Genomic DNA, 22,529 nt, shown 5'->3' with positions numbered 1-22,529 from the left:
CATCTAATTTACACTCCTTTCCTACCCTATGTGAAACGTATGGATTTCCCCAATTGTAACTATTCCGCTATTTACAGATTAAAACATATTTCAACCATACCTACAATCAGGCATTCTGTTTTCTCAGATGTCGTGTTTTGAGCGTATATGTAATTATGCCCCACATATCAGAGGACTTATTGTGATTCTTTATAACAAATTTTAGCTAGTTTTGATACTAGCCCCCCTCCCTATGTTTCTAAACAGGACCTAAACCATTAATTTGAAGATGCTGAATGGTCCAGTATATGAGTAGCCACTAAATCTGTTTCCTCCAATGTTCTTGCTGTGGAAACAATTTATAAGGTGCTATCTCACTGGTATTTAGTTCCTGCTAGGATAGCGAAATATGCTCCCGATTACCCAGCAGCTTGTTTTCGCGGCTGGTCAGATCCTGGCACCTAACTTCATATATGGTGGGATTGTCCAATAGCCCAAAAATTTTGTAAGACAGTTTTTGTTTTAACTTCAAAAATGTTTGAAACTTCCATACAAGCTAATCCTGCTATAGCTTTTATTAAACTAAAACCAGACAGAATTACACGGAATCAATTTCACCTTCTTTTACAGCTCTTAACAGCCGCAAAACAAGCCATAGCTAAGGAAAACTCAAAATCTGATTGTAGCAAAAACCATTCACAGAACCAATAGAGCCTTTGTCCATGCTAAAATGGAAGCAACTGAGAGTGATCGGATCTCCAAATTTGAAAAACTTTGGGTTACCTTGGATTAAATATTGTTTACCTCCAGACTTTGATGACACTTTTACAAATGACATGGTAATAATACTGCATTTCACTACCCTTCATTCAGTTTAAACCACACTGCCTTTATCAATTTTACCCTTTACTCCCGCTGTATTTTCCCTTTTCTTTACTTCTTCTATTCTCTTACTCCTTTTTCATGACCCTTTCCCTTTTATCAGTTCTTATGTGGTACTTGCAGGCTTGTTCTCCAGACCCATTGAAATGTACTTTTACTTTGCTGGTTTATTAATCATGTTTTTAAACTAGACCGACAGGCAACAATCTACCTTTCTCTTTCTTTTCAATTATATGACATTTTTGACATTTGACTTTGAAGGTCTATTTGATGTTTATATAGTGCGATATTGCATTTGAGTTTTTATTTGTCTCTTTCCAATTGAAGTAATTTGTTTGTTAGCCTTTAAATATGTACCAAAATCCATGTAAAATTTAGATTGTTCTCCTTTATTTTATTAAAAACAATAAACAAATTTGACAAGGAAAAACTGATGTTAACTTCATCTTTTTTTTTTCTTTGAAAAAAAGTGACTGAACTGATCAAATCTATAGCCTGTATGTGTGAAAGGGGTTTCAGTCATGTGTGAAAGTTGGGTTTGAGTCAGTTTCCAAAAGCTTACAGGGCTGGCAGGGTGCCAAGGATCTACTGTAATAGCAAAAGAGCTAAGATTTTAGTGTCCTTGTTGTAAACTTTGAAAATTAATGTCTTCAAAGGTGAATGCAGGCTTGATTTAAAGTACTTTTACTGATTGTTCAGGGTATGTAAATACTTTAGTGGGCATAGTTCACTAAAGCATAGATAAACCCCAAAACGAAAATGAATATCTGGCAGCTTTCCAGTCCTTGAATGTTTTGACTGCATTAGTCTCCTTTTACAGGTTTTTTTTTACCTTTATTTTCACAAAGTAATCTTGGTAAGGTTGAATAAAGACACCAGTCCATCCAGTTCAACCTGAGTGTGCGTGTGTGTGTGTTTATGTCACTACCATTTTCCATATCCATTGGTTTCCTGAAACACATCAAAAGGTTTGTTGAATGTAAACTCCCTGCTGACACTACCAACTGTGAAATAGAGTCCCACATCCCTACTACTGTAATCCTTTACTCGGTGTAAGATTGAACCACTTCTAATCTAACTTAATTGTGTGGCCGCATGTCTTTTTTAGAGACCATACAGTATCTCACAAAAGTGAGTACACCCCTCACATTTTTGTAAATATTTTATTATATCTTTTCATATGACAACACTGAAGAAATGATACTTTGCTACAATGTAAAGTAGTGAGTGTACAGCTTGTATAACAGTGTAAATTTGTTGTCCCCTCAAAATACCTCAACACACAGCCATTAATGTCTAAACCGCTGGCAACAAAAGTGAGTACACCCCTAAGAGAAAATGCTCAAATTGGGCCCAAAGTGTCAATATTTTGTGTGGCCACCATTATTTTCAGCACTGCACTAACCCTCTTGGACATGGAGTTCACCAGAGCTTTGCAGGTTGCCACTGGAGTCCTCTTCCACTTCTCCATGAGGACATCACGGAGCTGGTGGATGTTAGAGACCTTGCGCTCCCCCACCTTCCATTTGAGGATGCCCCACAGATGCTCAATAGAGTTTAGGTCTGGAGACATGCTTGGCCAGTTCATTGCCTTTACCCTCAGCTTCTTTAGCAAGGCAGTGATCGTCTTGGTGTGTTTTGGGTTGTTATCCTGTTGAAATACTGCCCTGCAGCCCAGTTTCCAAATAGAGGGGATGATGCTCTGCTTCAGTATGTCACAGTACATGTTGGCATTCATGGTTTCCTCAATGAACTGTAGCTCCCCAGTGCCGGCAGCACTCATGCAGCCCCAGATTATGACACTCCCACCCCCATGCTTGACTGTAGGCAAGACACAAATGTCTTTGTACTCCTCACCTGGTTGCTGCTATACACGCTGCTATACACACAGGCTGCATGAAAAAAAGAACATTACAAAAAAATGCCCAACCGGGTCCAGCAATGTACTAGTATGTCGCTGGATATTGAGTGGTCATACCAGGATGATGCCTGCAGGTTTAGGCATAATTTTGGTATTGTTTTTTTTCAGCCAGCGGTTGACTTTCATGTAAAAGAAATCCTAGAAGCTAGTTAGCTGCTAGACTGCTTTTACAAGCAGTGGGATGGGACAACCCCCTCCCGCGCTTTCCATGGTTTTCCTAGACTTTGCTGTCCCACAGGGGAACTTGTGAGAATGAAGCCAGTGGTTCCACCAGCTGACCATAGAGCTGATTGGAGACCAGAATGGCTCCAATCATCTCTATGGCCTAAGAAACTGGAAGCTACGAGCATTTCATCACTTTGATTTTGACAGTTATAAACAGCGCTTATCACACCGATCTTGGTGTGGTCAGATGCTATAAGGGCAAAGGAGATCTACAGTTTAATAGACACCAAATTACCTGTCACTGCCAATTGCTATCATAGAAGATATTTACATTCCCTATGATAACAATAAAAGGGATAAAAATAAAAAATAAAGGCAAAATAAATAATTTTTAAAAATAAAGCACCCCTGTCAACCCCAACCGTGTTCATGCACAAAGGCGAACGCATCGTTCTAGAGTCATATGTAAACAGCATTTGCACCATACATGTGAGGTATCACCCCGAACATCAGATCGAGGGCAGTAATTCTCGCAGTAGACCCCCACTGTAAATCTGAAGTGGTAACCTTTTATAGCCGCAGAGTGTTTGCATATGTAGAGTATACCTCTACAAGAGCAAACATTGTGCAGCCATACTTGATACACAGCTACAGCACCTATCTCATTGTGCTTTTGTATGATTATCATGATTATGATCACACAGTACTGGTCCTGTATTGTGTGATCACATAAGCACAGTGAGATACTTCCTTCTAGACCTCATCTACACTTGTGTTTGGGGGGGTGGGTGTGGTATAAAAACATATGGCTCTGAAATGCATTTTTACCGATGACCAACTGCTCCCCTATATGCTGCAAAGGCAGTGGAAGGGAGGAGTACATATGCCAATACCCATGATCCTTTTTGCATGGCAAAATTATCCCTGCTCTCAGGTTCAGCAGGCAGTACCACCCACTGAATGCGACCCATTCAGCTATTAGTGTATGGTTTTTAAGGCTTCCTTCACACAGTCATTTAACTGCATTCATCAGATTCCAGCAGCAAGAATTGGTGGATATTTGCAGCTAGAGTGATAGCTGCATGCAAATAGCGGTGACTACTCAGCCTGTGTAAAGTATAGATAGGCTCATAGCGGCCATTGTTCGCATGTAGCTGCATAGCAGCACTCCAAGCGGGTACCTGCAGTTATAGATGGGCAGTCAGATGTATCCAGGCTCAGTCACCTGTCTCTAACTGCAGGTACCCCCTTGGTGTGCAGCTTAATGCACACAGTCAATACTTTCCGCAGGCTGAGCAGTTGCTGCTATTTACATGCTTCTTTCATTTAAGCTACAAGAATACACACTGATCTGGGGGTGTCATTGCCTGTATTGACACCCCCAGTGATTCGCATATGGAAGTGTGAACTGCCTGCGAGTCGAATGCGATGCAGGAACCTGCAGTGGATTTGCAGGCTTCCCGCATCGCATATGCGTGAACCGGCACTGATTCTTGCAGCTGGAATTTGGTAGATGCAGCGAAAAAGCAAAGAAAATGGTTAAAACAGTCAGTGAGGAGGCAATATAACACGGCTCAATAATTTAAAGAAGTTGAATCCAAAGCAATTTTATTGCTCACAAGTGCAGTACGGGGGATGTTTTCCCAGCCTTTCAAAGTGTAAGAAGACAATGTCATTCCTAAGCCCTGTCTCTGTGAAGAAGTAACACTGACTGAGGGAATAGTCAGCATACATCAAAACAATATTTACCTGATTACCTGCAGTTCAATTCAACACAGAAACAATACATATAATACATAATAATACAATACATACTATAAATAAGACAGATAAAGGGGGGCAAGTAATGCACACCCTTTCCCTGAGGAACTGGATTTAGGCGAACACCAACCAGTTCACAATGCATGCAGGTAAAATTGTTTAACCGCTTGCTGACGGTATACTGTACATATACCTGTACCTATTACCTATACCTTACCTATAATCCTGCACTACTGGGTCTGGAGCTAACATTGGCATTACTGGCAACCCAACTGTGAATTTACAAAGGAAGAGCTGATCTGTGGGTACTGCAGACTCAATGTCTACCGACACCCGTTGATCATTAGGCAGAGAGCCAGAACGGCGATCTGCCTATGTAAACAAGGTAGATTGCCATTCTTTCAGTAGGGAAGGCATTGATCCTGTGTTCCTACAAAGCAGGAACATGGATCAATGCCTTCCCTTAGTAAAAGCACCTCCACACAGTAGAAAACATTGGCTAGATACACAGTTAACTCTTGATTGCCCAATGTTAACTCCCTCCCAGCCAGTGTCATTAGTACAGTGACAGTGCATATTTTTTAGCACCGATCACTATATTAGTGGCATTGGTCCCCATAAAGTGCCAAAAGTGTCAGTTTATAGCGCAAAAAATAAAAATGCAGAGGTAATTAAATACCACCAACAGAAATCTCTATTTGTGGAAAAAAGGGGAAAAAAAGGATATACATTTTATTTGGGTTGGGTTGAGTTGCATATCCGTGCAATTGTCAGTTAAAATAATGCAGTGCTGCAGTGTAAATCTTCTGGAGGTCATGTAGTTAAAAAAAAATAATAATAATTTTTTGAAAAAGTCTTGCTTTTTTGGCTAATACATCTTGTTTTCCAGTGACATCTAAAAGCATCTCATGGGTGACTCATTGTCTGGTTTCCAGCAGCTACTTCACCAGAGAAAGAGTAAAGCTCATTTATCCTTCACTTCTCCAAATCCTAGTGAGAAATAAGGGATGCCCTGTTAGACTGTTTTAAATTGCACAGGAACTCTGCCTCCCAATAGTTCCCAATAACATCATGGCCATGGACATAGTGCAAAAAGACAAGTACAATTTAACACTTTGAAGCAGACTGCGTTTATGGTTTTATTGGGATAGATATCTGCAGTTAAAGATTTCACTTGCACTTCAGTCTCACCTACTCGTAAAATCTGGTATTGTAACCATGTACCTCATGGGTCAGGAGGTTACACTGTTGTTTGAAATGGGGCTGTAGGAGGTGGGGACCTCGTAAAACACACATCGTTTTCTTGAAGAAAGATTATTTTGAATGTTGGCAATTAAGCATCTATTGGAGGGTTCAAATTAGGCAAAATACTTTAAAATGCAGTGGCCATAACTAAGCTGAAATCTATAAAACCGCAACATTAGTCAGTGGTGGAACTACCAGGGTTGCAGCAGTCGCACTTGTGACTGAGCCCTGGAGTTCCGCCACTGTGGTGGGGCCCGCCGGCTGCCTGCCCACCAATGGCCTCTTCTAGGCAATAATCGGGGCAATATGTCCCAGACATATTAGTACACTGTGGGCACCACCAGCCGCTAATTGCAGGCATCATGTCAGTCAGGACATTATACACTCACTGTGCCTGAGTGAGCACTCACTGCTATTGGCACAGCGCTCCGCCCATTCCTCCCAGCAGATCAATGTCGGGTGGAGGAGAAAGTCAGCTGATGGGCCAGTAGAGTGAAGGGGGAGGACATCTCCCCTGCGTGAGCCAATGTGAAAACAGAGTTCTCATGTCAGGAGAGCTGCTACTGGAGGCACTGTAAAGTCAGGCTGAGAGCGCTGAACAAGGAGGGGGATCGACTGACACTGAGAACAGGTAAGTGCCAGTGTCACCATCCCATCCCCTCACCATCCCTCTGCCACTGATTCCAATCCCCCCACCATCCCTCTGCCCCTGATCCCATCCCCCCACCATCCCTCTGCCATTGATCCAATCCCTCCACCACCATCCCATCCCCCCATCCCTCTGCCACTGATCCCATCCCCCACTATCATCCCACCCCCCCCCACCGTCCTTCTGCCCTTGATCTCATCCCTTCAACACCATCCCTCTGCCACTAATCCCATCCCTACATCCCTCTGCCACTGATCCCATCCCTCCATTCCATCCCCCCACCATCCCTCTGCCCCTGATCCCATCCCTCCACCACCATCCCATCCCCCCCACCATCCCTCGGCCACTGATCCCACCCCTCTGCCCCCGATCCCATCCCTCCACCACCATCCCTCTGCCATTGATCCCATCTATTTACTACCATCCCCCCACCATCCCTCTGCCGCTGATACCGATCCCTCCACCCCATCCCGCCACCCTCCCTCTGCCGCTGATACCGATCCCTCCACCCCATCCCGCCACCATCCCTCTGCCCCTGATCCCATCCCCCTACCACCATCCTATCCCCCCACCATCCCTCTGCCACTGATCCCATCCCTCCATAACCATCCTCTGCCATGATCCCATCCCTCCCACCATCCCATCCCCCTCACCATCTCTCTGCCACTGATCCCATCCCTCCACCACCATCCCATCCCCCCAACTATCCCTCTGCAACTGATCCCATCCCTCCCACCATCCCTTTGCCACTGATCCCATCCACCCGCCATCCCTCTGCCACTGATCTCATCCCCCACCATCCCTCTGCCCGTGATCTCATCCCTACACCACCATCCCATCGCCCACCACCATCGCTCTGCCACTGATCCCATCCCTCCACCACCATCCCTCTGCCACTGATCCCATCCCCCTACTACTATCCCTCTGCCACTGATCTCCTTCACCGCCATCGATCCAACCACCGCCACTGATTCCATTCCCCTGCCACTGATCCCACCCCTTCCCTCCCACCACCACCACCACCACCACCGGTCCCACCCCCCTTACCCTCCACAACCACTACTGCCACTGACCCCAAGAGGGCACTCAGGAGGATGTAAGGAGTGCCCCCTTATATCTTCCAGAGTGCTCCCTTACATCCTCCAAAATGTCGGCTAGTAATAGTAAAGTCAGTGGCAGAACTACCAGGGTTTTAAAGGTCGCACTTGCGACTGGGCCCTGGCGTTCCACCACCATGTGGGGGCCTCAAGACAGCAGAAGAAGGCCCGCTGCAAAACATGAGAAAGGGTCCCCGGATGGGGTCGGGGGTGCCCTTCATGGTTTCTTGCACCGGGGCCCTTAAGGTTATAGTTACTCCTCTGACACTAGTACATGTAACCGAGAATATGCCGGAAAGAGGTTGTTTTGTTGCAATGCCTAGTAAATGTAAAATTACAAAATAAATAAGTACACGTTTTAGAAAAAGCTGCTCTTTTTGTTCCTTAAGATGGATATTGATTGCTGCCTGGTATAAAATATTGAGCTCCTCTATGTTATGAATGAGAACTATATTTAGCTCTGTACTGCACTAAATGTTTACAAATAAGTATATCTTACATTTTGTAATTCCTAAATTAAATTTTATCGCTTTTTAGATAGGTTTCTTATTCTTGGCTTCTAGAGACGAGACTGTATGGTAAATCCCCCAACAAATTTAAACTTCATATGAAATTCCATTCTAGTCTTCTTCCATATCATGTAAGTGGAGACAGCAATTACTGAGAGCTTAGTATAGATCTCAGAAGCAATCCGAAGGCACATTTTGCTGCACTGAGCTGTTATGTAGTGAGCTATGGAATACTGTAATGATTATCAGGTTCATCTTATCCTGATCTGTAACATAAGGACTTGACTCCACGGGTATTGAAAGAAACAATTATTTACCAGTGCTATTTATTCATGTACACATCATCCACTTCTAGAGGTTTTTTTTCAATTTAGAGCAAGAGCTGATCGGGTGGCTTAGAGAAACTTGCTTTATATTTTATACCCTGAAAAGTAACCACTTGTGCACAAAATAGATTCATTCCATATCACATAGAAGATCAGAAGGAAATAACTACTTTGCAGCTAGAGAAGCAAGTTCAGGCACAAACCTATTATTAACCAGAGCAAACTCTTAGTCAATGCAGTACAGAATCCTAAACTATTGCATTTGGGAAAAAAAGAAAAAAAGATGTTAGGAAGGGAGACAATTTTCTTGACAATAGATGATTTACATTTTATTGCACCATGATTTCACGCTGTTTTCTTTGCATTAGCACAGAAAATTATGCCTTGATTCAATATTAAGAATAAAACAAGAAAATTGCTCATTCTGAAAATAATTCTCTGGACACTTTATTCTCAAAGAGCAGAGAATCAACTTGGTTTGCATTTAATCAATAAAGTAACAAAAATTATTTTGTTGAAATTAATTTGTAACCGAATGTCCCCAAAACCTACAGCACTAAGCATTATTTTTAGTTATAAAATGATATCTACCAAAAACCTTGCTTTTTATGGGTCCTAAAATGCAGAGAAAGAACACTATGCTGTTGGCTTCTTAACCACTTCTGGACCGGAAGGATTTGCCCCTAATGACCAGGCCATTTTTTGCGATTCGGCACTGCATTCATTTAATTAATTTAATAGACAACTGCGCGGTCGTACAATGCTATCTAAATAAAATTTATGTCCTTTTTTTCCCCACAAATAGAGCTTTCTTTTAGTGGTATTTGGTCACCTCTGCAATTTTTATTTTTTGCACTATAAACTAAAATAAAGCGACAATTCTGGAAAAAAAAAACTATAATTTTCACATTCTGCTATATAACATTCCCCAAAAAAATGTAAAAATCAAATTTTTTTAACATTCTAGGCCAATTTGTTGTTTGCTACATATTTTTGGTAAAAAAAAAAAAATTGCAATAAGCGTATTTTGATTGGTTTGCGCAAAAGTTATTGCATCTACTAACTATGGGAAAGATTTATGTCATTTTTATTGTTTTTACTAGTAATGGCAGCAACCTGCGATTTTTTTGCGGGACTTCAACAGATCAGACCCTTAACTGACATTTTTGATACTTTTGAGGGTACCAGTGACATTACTACAGTAATCAGTGCTAAAAAATGCACTGTTACTGTAATAATGCCATTGGCAGGGAAGGGGTTAACCCAGGAGCGATTAAAGGGTTACATGCGTACATAGGGGAGTGTTTCTAACTGTATGGGGGTGGGGCTTGTGAAATGATCACAGAGACCTGTGATCCTATATAGAAGAATCACAGGAGCTCTGTGATCATTCTAGAGAGAAGAACGGTCTTCTGTGTTGACAGCTAACCGTTCTTCTCTCTCAGTGGGGAATGATCGCGGGTGTCAGGCGGCAATCGGAGCCGCCTGGCTCATGCATCAGAGTACCCGCTGCCGAGTGGGGGCGGGAGCTTTCCCCTAGCTGCAAGCGTTCGACCGACGTATACCTACGGTGGTTCGCACAGGAGGGCCAGCCTGCCGCAGTATTTCCGGTACGAAAGTGGTTAAACCTCTAACTTTGGGGAATAGACAGCATTGCACTTAAATGTCACAACATTTTGTGATGAAGAAGAGTGGAAAAGAAGACACCTTGCATACTCCAGCAACAAACAATGAAACAATCATGGACCCATTCCATTCTTAGTCTGCTCCAGCGCAGGCCATTAAGACTCATGGGACCATAGGCAGGACTTTCATTATCTTATGAAAAGCTTTCTAATACTCAGTAAAACAGACACTCCACATTTTTTGTATTTGAAATGGCTGCGGCCCTTTTATTGGTATTTAATTATAAAAACCACTATTATGACCATCTGTATATTTAATATAACACCAGTAACTCACCAAATGCATTTTTTACACTCATAACTCCATAACAGCTCGAGTTATATCAAACACCTGTCCATTTATATGAATAACTGTCCCTTTACTTAACGAAAAGGACTGACCACATAAAAGGTGTCGCGACGATGGGGGGGAGGACGGGATGCGTCTTCTTCTTTGCTGCTCTTCTTCTGCACTGTACTATGCAGATGAAATTCTTTATATAGGTACTTGCTCATGCCAATTACATGTGACCTTTTATTTTATCCAATTAAAACTAATTTTGAGTCAACTGCTAACTGACTAACTAACTCATTTAAATTATAGGGCCTGTCACGGTCCCATAGGTGGGCAGCACAAATTTCTTTGCTCCTCCCCTCTCCCATTCCTCCATGATCTCTTCTGATATTGCTGACTCTATTAAAGTTTTGGGGCTTGATTTTCTCAAGTACTGCCCGTCAAGCAGGCCTCTAGATGTCTGGTGCTGGCTTACCCTATGTTCACACCTATGCAATTTAGGTGAATTATGCATTTTGAAGGAATGCACTATAGTCCATTTAACATGGTTCCCTATGGTACGCGTTCACATCTATTTGTTTTTCATTTTAAAAACACTGTATATAGCTGGTTGCTAAGGAGCGGGCCGGGAAGCCGGCCGCTGTGTCCTTAACAGCCGATGAGTCATCTTCTGTTAGCATTGTGTATGGTGAGGTGCTATTACCTTTTTGTAAACAAATATTTCGAACCATACAATGAATAAAATATAAATAAAGTGACTACAGTGTTAAAAAAATGCAAATAAAGTGCTTCCAGTGTGCAATGGATGTGTGCAAATATGCATTGCACATTGGAAGCACTTTATTTGCACTTTTTTAACACTGTAGTCACTTTATTTATATTTTATTCATTTTATGGTTCGAAATATTTGTTTACAAAAAGGTAATAGCGCCTCACCATACACAATACTTCATTTAAGCACATACTTAAATTGACGGTGAAATTACCATATACACAGAACTAGAGGGTAGGCGCTGTATTTCAACATTCATACACTATCTTCTGTTAGCAGGGTTCCCTGCGGACAGCTAAATGTAAAAAAAAATAATTGCGAGCAAAAAAATTAGTGAAAAAAAACCCAGCACGGTGTCCCCCACCCAGATCCATACCAGGCCCTTCAAGTCAGGTATGGATTTGGAGGGGAACCCCACGCCAAAATAAAAATGGTTTGGGCCCCCCCCCAAAATCCATACCATACCCTTATCCAAGCATGCAACCCAGCAGGTCAGGAAAGAGAGGGGAGGAATGAGCACCCTCCATCCTGAACCATACCAGGCCACATGCCCTCAACATGGAGGGATGCTTTGAGGTGGGGGGCAGAGTGACACCCACCCCAAAGCACCTTATATCCATGTTGATGGGGACAAGGCCTCTTCCCCACAACCCTGGGCTGTGGTTGTGGGGGTCTGTGGGATTATCAGAATCTGGGAGCCCTCTTTAACAAGGGGGTCCCCAGATCCTGCCTCCCCCATGTGAATGAGCATGGGATACATTGTACATTGTGACGATGTATCTACACGGGGGGGGGGGGCTATTTTTATTTATTTTTTAAATAAAGGACTTGTCAAAAACTGTTTGTGTGTAATGTGGTTTTTTTTACGATACACATATTTTTGGGTGAATAATTACCCCATGCTCAATTAAATGGGGGGGGGGCAGGATCTGGGGGTCCCCTTGTTAAAGGGAGCTTCCACATTCCAATAAGCCCCCCTCCCATGCACCCCCACAACCACAGGCCAGGGTTGTGGGAAAGAGGCCCTGTCCCCATCAGCATGGGGACAAGGTGCTTTGGGGGAGGCAGAGCAACCCCTACCCCAAACACAGGTGTTATATTACCGCATGTGTTCACTACTAAAATACCTCATGACTTCATAAAATAACTCATGAGGTATTATAGTAGGTTTTTTTAGTGAATGCTGAAAAAGTTTTTGCAAAACGCTGTGTGGTATCTTACCGTATACTCGGCTCCATATTAATACTCGGATCCATATTAATACATGTACTGTATTAATCCTCCTTTTCATGACCCGTCTATTTTTGTAGGGTACATGTGCAGAAACTGGACCTTTTTTGTATGTGACTACTCTATCTCATCTGCATTGCCAAGCTAAAAATGATTAATAAAACAAAACAAAAAATAAATAAAAATGGGTAGGCTCACATACAGTTTGAGAGCATGGTAAGTACTATAATGCACAAGCAAAGCAGTAAGGCTTTTAATTGATTTTCAAAACGGTTAATTACAAAACAATATTATGGTTTAATTAGACAGAAGTCCTTTAAATAATCTTTTGTTTCGTTTTTTTTTTTCTTTTTATTGCATTGTTGAAGGATTTCCTTGGCATCCTTGGTTTTTTACATGTAACTTCATTATTATGACTAACAATTTGTATGATTATAATATTGTATTCATTATTAAACTAACAACACTATCTTGCAAAAAATAAAAGTTTTCCTGATTTTTTTACAGTGACTAAAGCTCAGAATAGGGGCCATACATCCTTTCAAGCAAAGAAAGCACTTTTTATCACCTGATGATTACTATAGGTAGCAATGATGAGGTTCTCTTTTCGCCTCCAACTTGCTCTAGTAACCACTGTCACCCAAAAGAACGATTTGATATAACTTGGTGGAATAAGGACATTATAGGATGTCTCCAACTTACAAGTCAACCTCAATGCACTGTTTAAGTGGGCAACTATGTGGCAAATGAGGTGTAACCACTTACCGACCGCCAGCAGTACATATACTGCGGCAGGCCGGCTCTGTCCCGCAAAATGACATAACTGTAAACACGGCAGACCGCTGTTCTGTCAGTTATGAACACAGGGATTCTGTGTTCCTCTTAATTAGGAACACAGGTCTCTGTGTTCATTCAGTAAATACATCCCCCCTACAGTTGGAAAGCACCCCCTAAGGACACATTTAACCCTTTGATTGGCCCTGGTGTTAACCCCTTCCCTGCCAGTGTTATTAGTACAGTAACAGTGCATATTTTTAACACTGATTAATGTAGTAATGTCACTGGTCCCCCCAAAAGTGTCACAAATGTCAGCTAGGTGTCTGATGTGTCTGCCGCAATGTCGCAGTCCTGCTAAAAATTGCTGATCCCCGCCATAACTAGTAAAAAAAAATTAAAATGGCATACATTTTTCCCCTAGTTTGTATACGCAATAACTTTTGCCCAAACCAATCAATATACACTTATTGGGATTTTTTTTTACCAAAAATGTGTAGCAAAATACATATTGACCTAAAATTATGAACATTTTTTTATTGGGAATATTATATAGCAGAAAGTAAAAAACATTGTTTTTTTCTGAATTTTTGCTTTATTTCTGTTTAAAGTGAAAAAAATAAAAATCGCAGAGGTGATCAAATACCACCAAAAGAAAGCTCTATTTGTGGGAAAGAAAGGACATCAATTGTATTAGGGTACAGCAGCGCATGACCGGGCAATTATCAGTTAAAATAACGCAGTGCCGTATCGCAAAAAATGGCCTGGTCATTAAGGGGGAAAACCTCCCGATCCAGATGTGGTTAATGGTAATAAATGTAAAGTTATGAACTTGGGGGCTAAAAATATGAATGCATATTACATACTAGGTGGAGTACAACTGGGGGAATCAATGGTGGAGAAGGATCTCGTGTTCTGATAGATCAAAGGCTTAACCTATTAATGCCTGATGTTCCAATATTGGAACGGTAGTGATGTGGGAGTTATTTATAACCTACTGCTCAAGGTCATTGTTGAGGTCTGATTTTTCACACATGTTTGCCTCCTGAGGGTATATGTTATCACGTGGTGCACAGAGTTAGCCACTGTCAAGTTGGGAGCTTGTCAAAAAAAGTGAGGTAAATTTTCCAAAGCATTTTCCACCCATCAAAAGACAGGAGGTAAATACAACTTTACTTCACAACATCCTATACTAGTAAGTTTTTTTTTTTAGTACTTCCTTACTAGTTATGCTATTGTGTTGTAAAAAGAAAATCCCCAAATGAATATTGTTGTATTAATTATGAGTTTGACATTTTGAATGTTCCATTTTTGGAGCACTAGGCAAAACCACTGCCATGTTTCTTTTGTTGAAATCATTTTACAAGTCTCAAGATACCTCAAACTCCAAGTTTACATGAAATAACTGACCTGTTAGAGACAGATGGCAGCATAGAAGCAAGTGTTATAGTGATACTGTACAACCACCTGAAAATGCTATAGCACCTATTTCTGATGAGGACTCAGGTGGCATGAAGGTGCAACAATAAATAATCTGCCATGTTCTTTGTTGCACGCACCGGCATATTTTATTCATGATGGCTCTGATGCGAAACCTGACTCAGATGATCCCTCATACGCACCTGAAGATGACTTTCCTGACAATAAAGTTCCATCTACTGCACAGCAACCTCCTTTATCATAGAGAAAGGATGTTTCTAGAACACCACTTTTCGATGTGAAAAATGTGATGTGGCCTTACATGTGAAATGTTCTGTTGAATATCACACTAAATAGCAGGTGTAACCACCTCCTGAGACAAGAAACCTGATTTTATACATTGAGTTGATTAACTAAAGGCAAATAAACTGTGCACTTTGCAAAGAGCAGATGAGATAAAACTTAATTTTGTAAAGAATACCCCATCACATGTAAGGAAAATTTAAAAAAAACAGCATTTTTGCTTGCACATGATTGGATGGTGATAGTCAGAAGAGCTTCTACTCATTTACTAAGCTCTGGGGCAACTGCACTTGCAAAATGCAACTGCAATTTGCAAAATGTGCAATCTATTAACCTTTAGTAAATCAACCCCTTAATGTACAATGTAGCAGTGGTTTTGCCTAGTGTTCCATTTTTGGAACCCCACATAACTCCAACAATGGAATAAAATAAAAAATAAAAAATGTTCTTCAAATTCTTGTTCCTTGAATTTTTCGAGGTAACATATATGAATTTCATGCACAAATTCAAAAGAATTACAACCTCAGGCATACATGTTTTAATAATAATATGCAATGCAAAGCTGCAGTTTCTAATGTGAGCAAAATCCTTTCTTGTATTAGGAGAGGTATGGACTGCAGAGAGAGAGAAATTATTTTGCCCCTGTACAAATCATTAGTAAGACCTCATCTGGAATATGCAGTTTCGTTTTGGGCACCAGTTCTTAAAAAGGATATCGGAGAACTGGAGAAAGTGCAGAGAAGGGCAACCAAACTAATAAGAGGCATGGAGGAGCCCAGCTATTAGAAAAAATTAGAGGAACTGAATGTATTATCTCTTGGGAAGAAGGGATGAAGGGGGGATATGATTAACATGTATAAATACATAATTGGTCCATATAGTGACTTTGTGCAGAGTTATTTACTTTAAGATCATCACAGAGGACAAGAGGGGCACTCTTTGCATCTGGAGGAAAGGAGATTTCATTTTCAAATATGGAAAGATTCTTCACAGTAAGAGCTGTGAAAATGTTAATAGACTCCCTTGAGAGGTAGTACTGGCTAGCTCAGTAGATTGTTTTAAGAAAGGCCTGGATTCTTTCCTAGATACACATAATATAACTGCATACTATTTTTTATGGGTAAAGTTGATCCAGGAAACATCCGATTGCCTCTTGAGGGATCAGGAAGGAATTCCCCTGCTGGAGAAAATTGGATCATGCTTTATTGGGGTTTTTTGCCTTCCTCTGGACCATCTGTGGATTTAAGAGATCTACTGTATACGATTGTATAATTTTTTTTCTCCCTTTTATTGGTTGAACTGGATGGGCTTGTGTCTGTTTTCAACCAGACTAACTATGTAACTATGCAACTACTAAATTATATAACAGCCTTCAAAGTTTAATATACAGTATGTGGTTGTAGTCATTTTCCACTCTTTCCTTGCCATAGTTTTGTAAGCTTCCTTGACCTAGCATAGAGCATGTCCCCTATGATAGATTCTATCTAGTAAGGAATGTATATCTTCTGTAATTTTTTTTCTCCCTTTTATTGGTTGAACTGGATGGGCTTGTGTCTGTTTTCAACCAGACTAACTATGTAACTATGCAACTACTAAATTATATAACAGCCTTCAAAGTTTAATATACAGTATGTGGTTGTAGTCATTTTCCACTCTTTCCTTGCCATAGTTTTGTAAGCTTCCTTGACCTAGCATAGAGCATGTCCCCTATGATAGATTCTATCTAGTAAGGAATGTATATCTTCTGTGTCTCAAGGCTAAGAAGTTTTACATTTGTATAAAAGTAAGGCACATGAATGTTAGGCTGCAGGAAAGGGCCAGCAGAAGTCTAAAAGTGAGTGGTATGTAGGGGCCTATTTTGGATTTAGTGACACATGCCTTTGCATATGCATCGGAACAGCCTGGACACCATAGTAGACATTGGGGCTTATTTACAAAGGGATTAGGCAAATTCACTTAGCAATGTATTGTGTGTATTTACTTTGAAAAATAAACATTTCTTTTTAATATTAGGCTCCGTTCATAATTTAGCGTCCCGGATCGAGGTAGAATCGCCGTGATTCTGCACGCAATCCCGAATCACAGCAAATCGCAAGTCACCCGTGCGATCCCAGTCACTTAAAATCGCACCCTGATTGCGGTTTGCCACGATTGTCGCCCACGATTGTCGGTAAAATCATGCATACAGAATTGCGGGGCACCTGTCGTCCAAAAGAAGTACAAGAACTTCTTTTGGGCTACAGGCGACCCGCAATTCTGTTTGCCCATGATCCAGGATGCCAAGATGTGAAAGGAGCCTAAAACTTTAGCATGTGAAGGCAAGTTTAAAGCAAACAAATAAACAAACAGGATTTTGTGTGTACATAATTGGAGAAATTGACAAGAATACAGACTAACTTTATGCACTAAGCTAAGTGAGCATTCACCCTGAAGAAGGAGCGCATTCCCCGCAAAACGCGTCCCCTTGGTAGCTGCCCTGCACCCGGAAGTTGATGACAGGAGAAGACACGCGGACTCTTTGCCACACTACGGAAAGTGCTGACATCCATCAGCCATGTCCTGGTCACCTACAGCCGCCGAGGCCATCCTGATACATCCCTCCCTGCAGGGGACATTGCTATACAACACCGGTAGCTTTGTTTCTTACTCAAGTGTGAGTACATGAATACCTTTGCCCAAATAAATACTTGATATGCTGCACTTAGATGGCGCTTGTGTTTCTTCCTCATTCACCCTGTAAGTGAACATTTTTTTTTTGCCTTTGTAATTCAGTTTCTCTGAATATTTGTGTTATCTGAAATATGAAAAGATACCTAATCTGAGAACACCAGGTACAAGCATTTTGGACTGTTATTCCTATTCCCTTACATATAATAGTATAATAGCTTCCTGGGTTGTTGCAGGTTGGATGTGAATCATAGGTATGCAGTTCAGCAACAGCTGGAGAACCATATGATATATAAAGCTGCATTTCTACCATCTGCTTTGTAAATATAAACCAACTCACATAAACATTTTCATTTTCAGATCTGTTACGCTTTAGCAATAACCCCGGGTTGTTCTGCATTTCTGTGTTTTTGGACAGTGACTCAGCACTTCTTTAAATGATGACAGCTAATTCTATTACTGCCACATGCACACTGCTAATCTCTTAAAACATATGAGCACAAAGGTTTTTTTGTTCCAGCTAAACACATACCTGTTATATAGAAGGATATCTGGCTTCCAAATTTGTCCATCTGGGAAACGAACATTTTTCACTCCAGGGTATTCAGACACATTCCATTGTAAATAGTAATCTGTCCAATACTGAAGTGTGAAAGAAATAAAAAATGTATTAAAAGCACTTTTCTGTTCACACTCCCTAGGGAATTATATAACACCCAACAAAATGTATAGCTGTCATTCAAAACAGTATTACTTAACTGGCAGGGAATAAAATGACTGAAAGAAGAGGACTTTCCCTACCTTTTCAAATACCATTAGAAAGCACATTTTACGAGTCAGGGGCCATGATCTAGCGGCAGGAAAAAGCTTATAAATGGACAAAAATCCAGTGTGCCTGCATTTAAGATTATATACTGCATGGAGCATGCAATTGCAGAGCAGCTGATTGTTTAGAAAAAATGGACAATAACTCTGATTGCATTGCTTTTTCAAAGAACGGAACGGAAACTGTTTTCTTTGTTCCAAAATGTATCATTGTGGTTATGGTCAATTAAAAACTCCTGAATGTTCTGTTCCCCTGCTCTTTTTCATGAAAGGTCAAAATCCTACTTTCCTACAGCTCTTGAAAAAAAAAAAAAAAAACAAAGGGGCAAGAACATACACTGTATGAAAAATATTTATATTGTTTAAAAATAAAGTTATGATTTTAAGGCTTTAAAAGAAAGCTGTGATAATTTACATAAACATTTTGTATGTATTATTGATCCTTTGTGTAAAATGGCTCTACATGGGAGGGATTCTTCTCTTAACAGAGTGCATGTTGCAGTACAGGGCATTTTTTCTTCAACAATAAAAAAAAAAAACATTGTTACTGTAAATTAAGGGTAAAACAATCAGCGCAACCTCTACTCAAATAATAAATCAATATGTGACTACAACTCAATCAAATACCAATAAAGATACAAATAAATTCCAATAAAATAAAATGCCTAATCCTAGAGGCAGCCAAAATGCTGCTCGCACTTTTCAGTGTTTCCACAACTTATAACCTAGTACTTGTAAATTATATATATTACAGTGCAGCGCAATTCATTCATAAAACTTACAAAATATAATATAAAAGTCTCTCTTAGTCCCTGTTCACACTGGGGCGACCTGTGAGGCGACCTGGTCGCCTCACAGGTCGCTGTAGGTCGCCTTCCATAGGGAAGCTGCGGACCCGTTCTAATAGGAGCGACACAAGTCGCTCCGACTTAGAAAAAGGGTCCGGAGCTTCTTTGGGGCGACCCGGAGCGACCGTCATAGACTTCAATGTTATGAAGTCCGTGCCGGCCACTCCGAGGTCGCGGCGCGCTGCTCGCACCGCGACCTCGGAGGTCGCCCCGGGAAGTCGGATCGCCCCAATGTGAACGGGGCCTTAGTCTCTTGACTATATGTGCAACAAAGTGTCCTCCCATTTTGCATTTCTGTGTTCAACAAGTGACAACTGAAACAATCTTGCAAAACTGTGTTTAGTGAACCTCCACCTCTATACGAAGTGCCCACTCTCCTCCTGCGGCAGACCCCACTACAGAGTCTAATGTGCCTTGTCCACTCCTGCTCTTGTTGTCTCTGTATCTCCCTTCCTTCTCTTGGATCCAGTTGTGAGTGGTCAAAGTTTACTTTTACTCATCCTTCATAAAGTATACCATGGAATAAAAAAGGGGGAGAACCATAGTGCATAACCTTTTATACACTTAAAACAGGGGATAAAAACTCACTTACAAAAAGACTTTAAAAACAAGCATTTCAAGTCCTCAGCTCACCGTTGATGCTGAAATATTGTTAGTATGACGTCATGGGCTCAGCTCCTTCCACCTATACGCGTTACGCCCTCCTATTGGGTTTCCTCAGCAGGCCTACTGAGAAAGCCCAATGGGAGGGCTTAAGGCGTATAGATGGGAGGAGCAAAGCCCGTGACATCATACCAAAGATATTCCTGCATCATCGGTGAGCTGAGGATTTGAAATGCTTGTTTTTAAAGTCTTTTTTTATAAGTGAGTTTTTATCCCCTGTTTTAAGTGAATAAAAGGGTATAAAGAGAGCACTATGGTTCTCCCCCCTTTTTAATTCCATCGTATACTTTATGGAGGATGAGTAAAAGTAAACTTTGACCACTCAGAACTGGAGAAGAAGGAGAGATATGGAGACATCTAGAGGAGGAGTGGATAAGGCGTTTTAAACTCTAGAGTGGGGTCTGACACAGGAGCTGATGCGTATAGAGGTGGAGGTTCACTGAACACAGTTTTGGAAGAATTTTCACAGTTTTGTTTCAATTGTCACTTGTTGAACTCAGTGGTGCAAAACGGGAGGATACATTGATGCACATATAGTCAAGAGACTAAGAAAGGCTTTTAAATTATATGTATTAAGTTATATGATTGAATTGCGCTGCACTTTAATATATATAATATTGTAAATTCTAATTCAACAAACTGAACAATGTTTCTTTAACCTTCCTAGCGGTATTCCCGAGTGTGACTCGGGGTAAGATTTTAGTGCCAAAAGCGGTAACCCCGAGTCACACTCGGGGTAGCGCTAAGAAGATCGCTGGATGCTGGAGGAGGTTTTACTTACCTTTTCTCCGGGATCCAGCGAAGACTGCGAGCGGTGTGCGGCGGCGGAGCTCTCTCCCGATCGTCTGGGAGCCCCGGCTTCCGTCTCCGGCGACGTGACGTCCGCCGGGGGGTGGAACCGGCGGCAAATTCGAATGTAAAATGCACCAAACACACTGATATCGTTCAAAATAAAATAAAATCACATTACATTGCCCCCCAGTGCCCTTTCCTGCAGTTTTACTGTACTTTTTATGTAAATATATGGATATATATATATATATATATATATATCCATATATATACAGTATATATATATATACGTATATATATATATACACATATACACATATATATATATATATATATATATATATATATATATATATATATACATATATATACATATATATGTATATATATATATGTATATATATATATATCTATATATATATATATATATACACGTATATATATATATATATATATATATATATACACGTAATTCTTGTGAATGAGCAGCCCAAACCAACTGTATACATTATATATATATATATATATATATATATATATATATATATATATATATACGTATATATATATATATATATATATATATATATATATATATATATATATATATATATATATAATATATAATATATGTATACATAATATATGTATACATATATATATATATATATATATATATATATATATATAATATGTATAATAAATGTATACAGTTGGTTTGGGCTGCCCATTCACAAGAATTACATGCTTTCAGCACCTAAAATAATGGTACCGCTTTCAGCACCTAAAATCCAAAAGAATCATACCGCCAGGGAGGTTAAAGTAAAAAGAAATAGTGAGGGAAAAAAGTTGAAAGCTCGAAATGTGCCCACACATGGTAAGGACCAACTGTCCTTTAGCATAATCATCAGCTTTTTACCAGATTTGGGCATGTACAATATGACCATTTTCGCAACACTCCGTTGTTCAGTTCCGAAATAAATCTACTGTATTTTGCAATGAAATCCACATAAAGGTCTTCATGTGATCTTTACCTACACAAGCAAAGGTAGGCATATACCACTGGTAGGAAGGTAAATATTATTATTGCCTTACATGGGTCAGTTAATGACACATTGGGGGAGATGTATTAACACTGGAGAGTGCAACATCTGGTGCAGCTCTGCAGACAAATCAATAAGCTTCTAGTTTTTATTGTTAAAGCCTAATTGATCAAGCTGAAGTTACAAACTGATTGGATGCCATGCACAGCTGCACTAGATTCTGAGTGCGCCAGTTTTAGTAAATCTCCCCATTAGGTCTAAAACTGGCCAATCCCCCAAACCCTGGCACTTGTATTGTTGCCTTAATCTATAAGAAAAAGGCAAGCATGTAAGATGAAGGGTCCAAAACAAGTGAGTGATAACACAGATTTAGACTGGAGCAACATGAAAATGTTTGTGTTAAGAGTAGTAAACTGGATAAATGATTCATAGTGTGGAAAAAAAAAAAAATCAGTTCAAATGTTAACAGCTTCCCATCTGTAGGACGTCCTTGGATGGGAGTGGTGATATCTGGGTCATGGCTGCAACTACATCCATGACCCAGATATCATTTTGTTCAGCCTGAGATTCCCTCAAATGTAAAGGTTATCCAAGTGGCTATACGGCTGCCCAATCATTTTTACAGGTGGTGGATTGGGGTGCTTCCTTGCCCCACCACAACCTGTTGCCTTTACTGGGCTCTCCCATCCCACGGGGGAAC

The 22,529-nt window shown here is 40.5% G+C and overlaps 1 protein-coding gene across 1 annotated transcript in view; it reads right to left on the bottom strand.

Annotated features, from left to right (window-relative positions):
• The window catches only part of LOC309555125 (neuronal acetylcholine receptor subunit alpha-7), a 361,838-nt gene that overhangs the window by 93,440 nt on the left and 245,869 nt on the right, over positions 1-22,529 (bottom strand). Inside the window, exon 4 of the mRNA XM_082256959.1 lies at positions 18,191-18,300. Within this exon, the coding sequence (XP_082113085.1) occupies positions 18,191-18,300 (110 nt within the window). The remainder of the gene's footprint in view (positions 1-18,190; positions 18,301-22,529) is intronic.

This window comes from Pelophylax lessonae (assembly GCF_965119305.1).
Source record: "Pelophylax lessonae genome assembly, chromosome: 4".
Lineage (NCBI taxonomy): Eukaryota > Metazoa > Chordata > Amphibia > Anura > Ranidae > Pelophylax > Pelophylax lessonae.
This window is presented reverse-complemented; position numbering and strand designations above follow the sequence as displayed.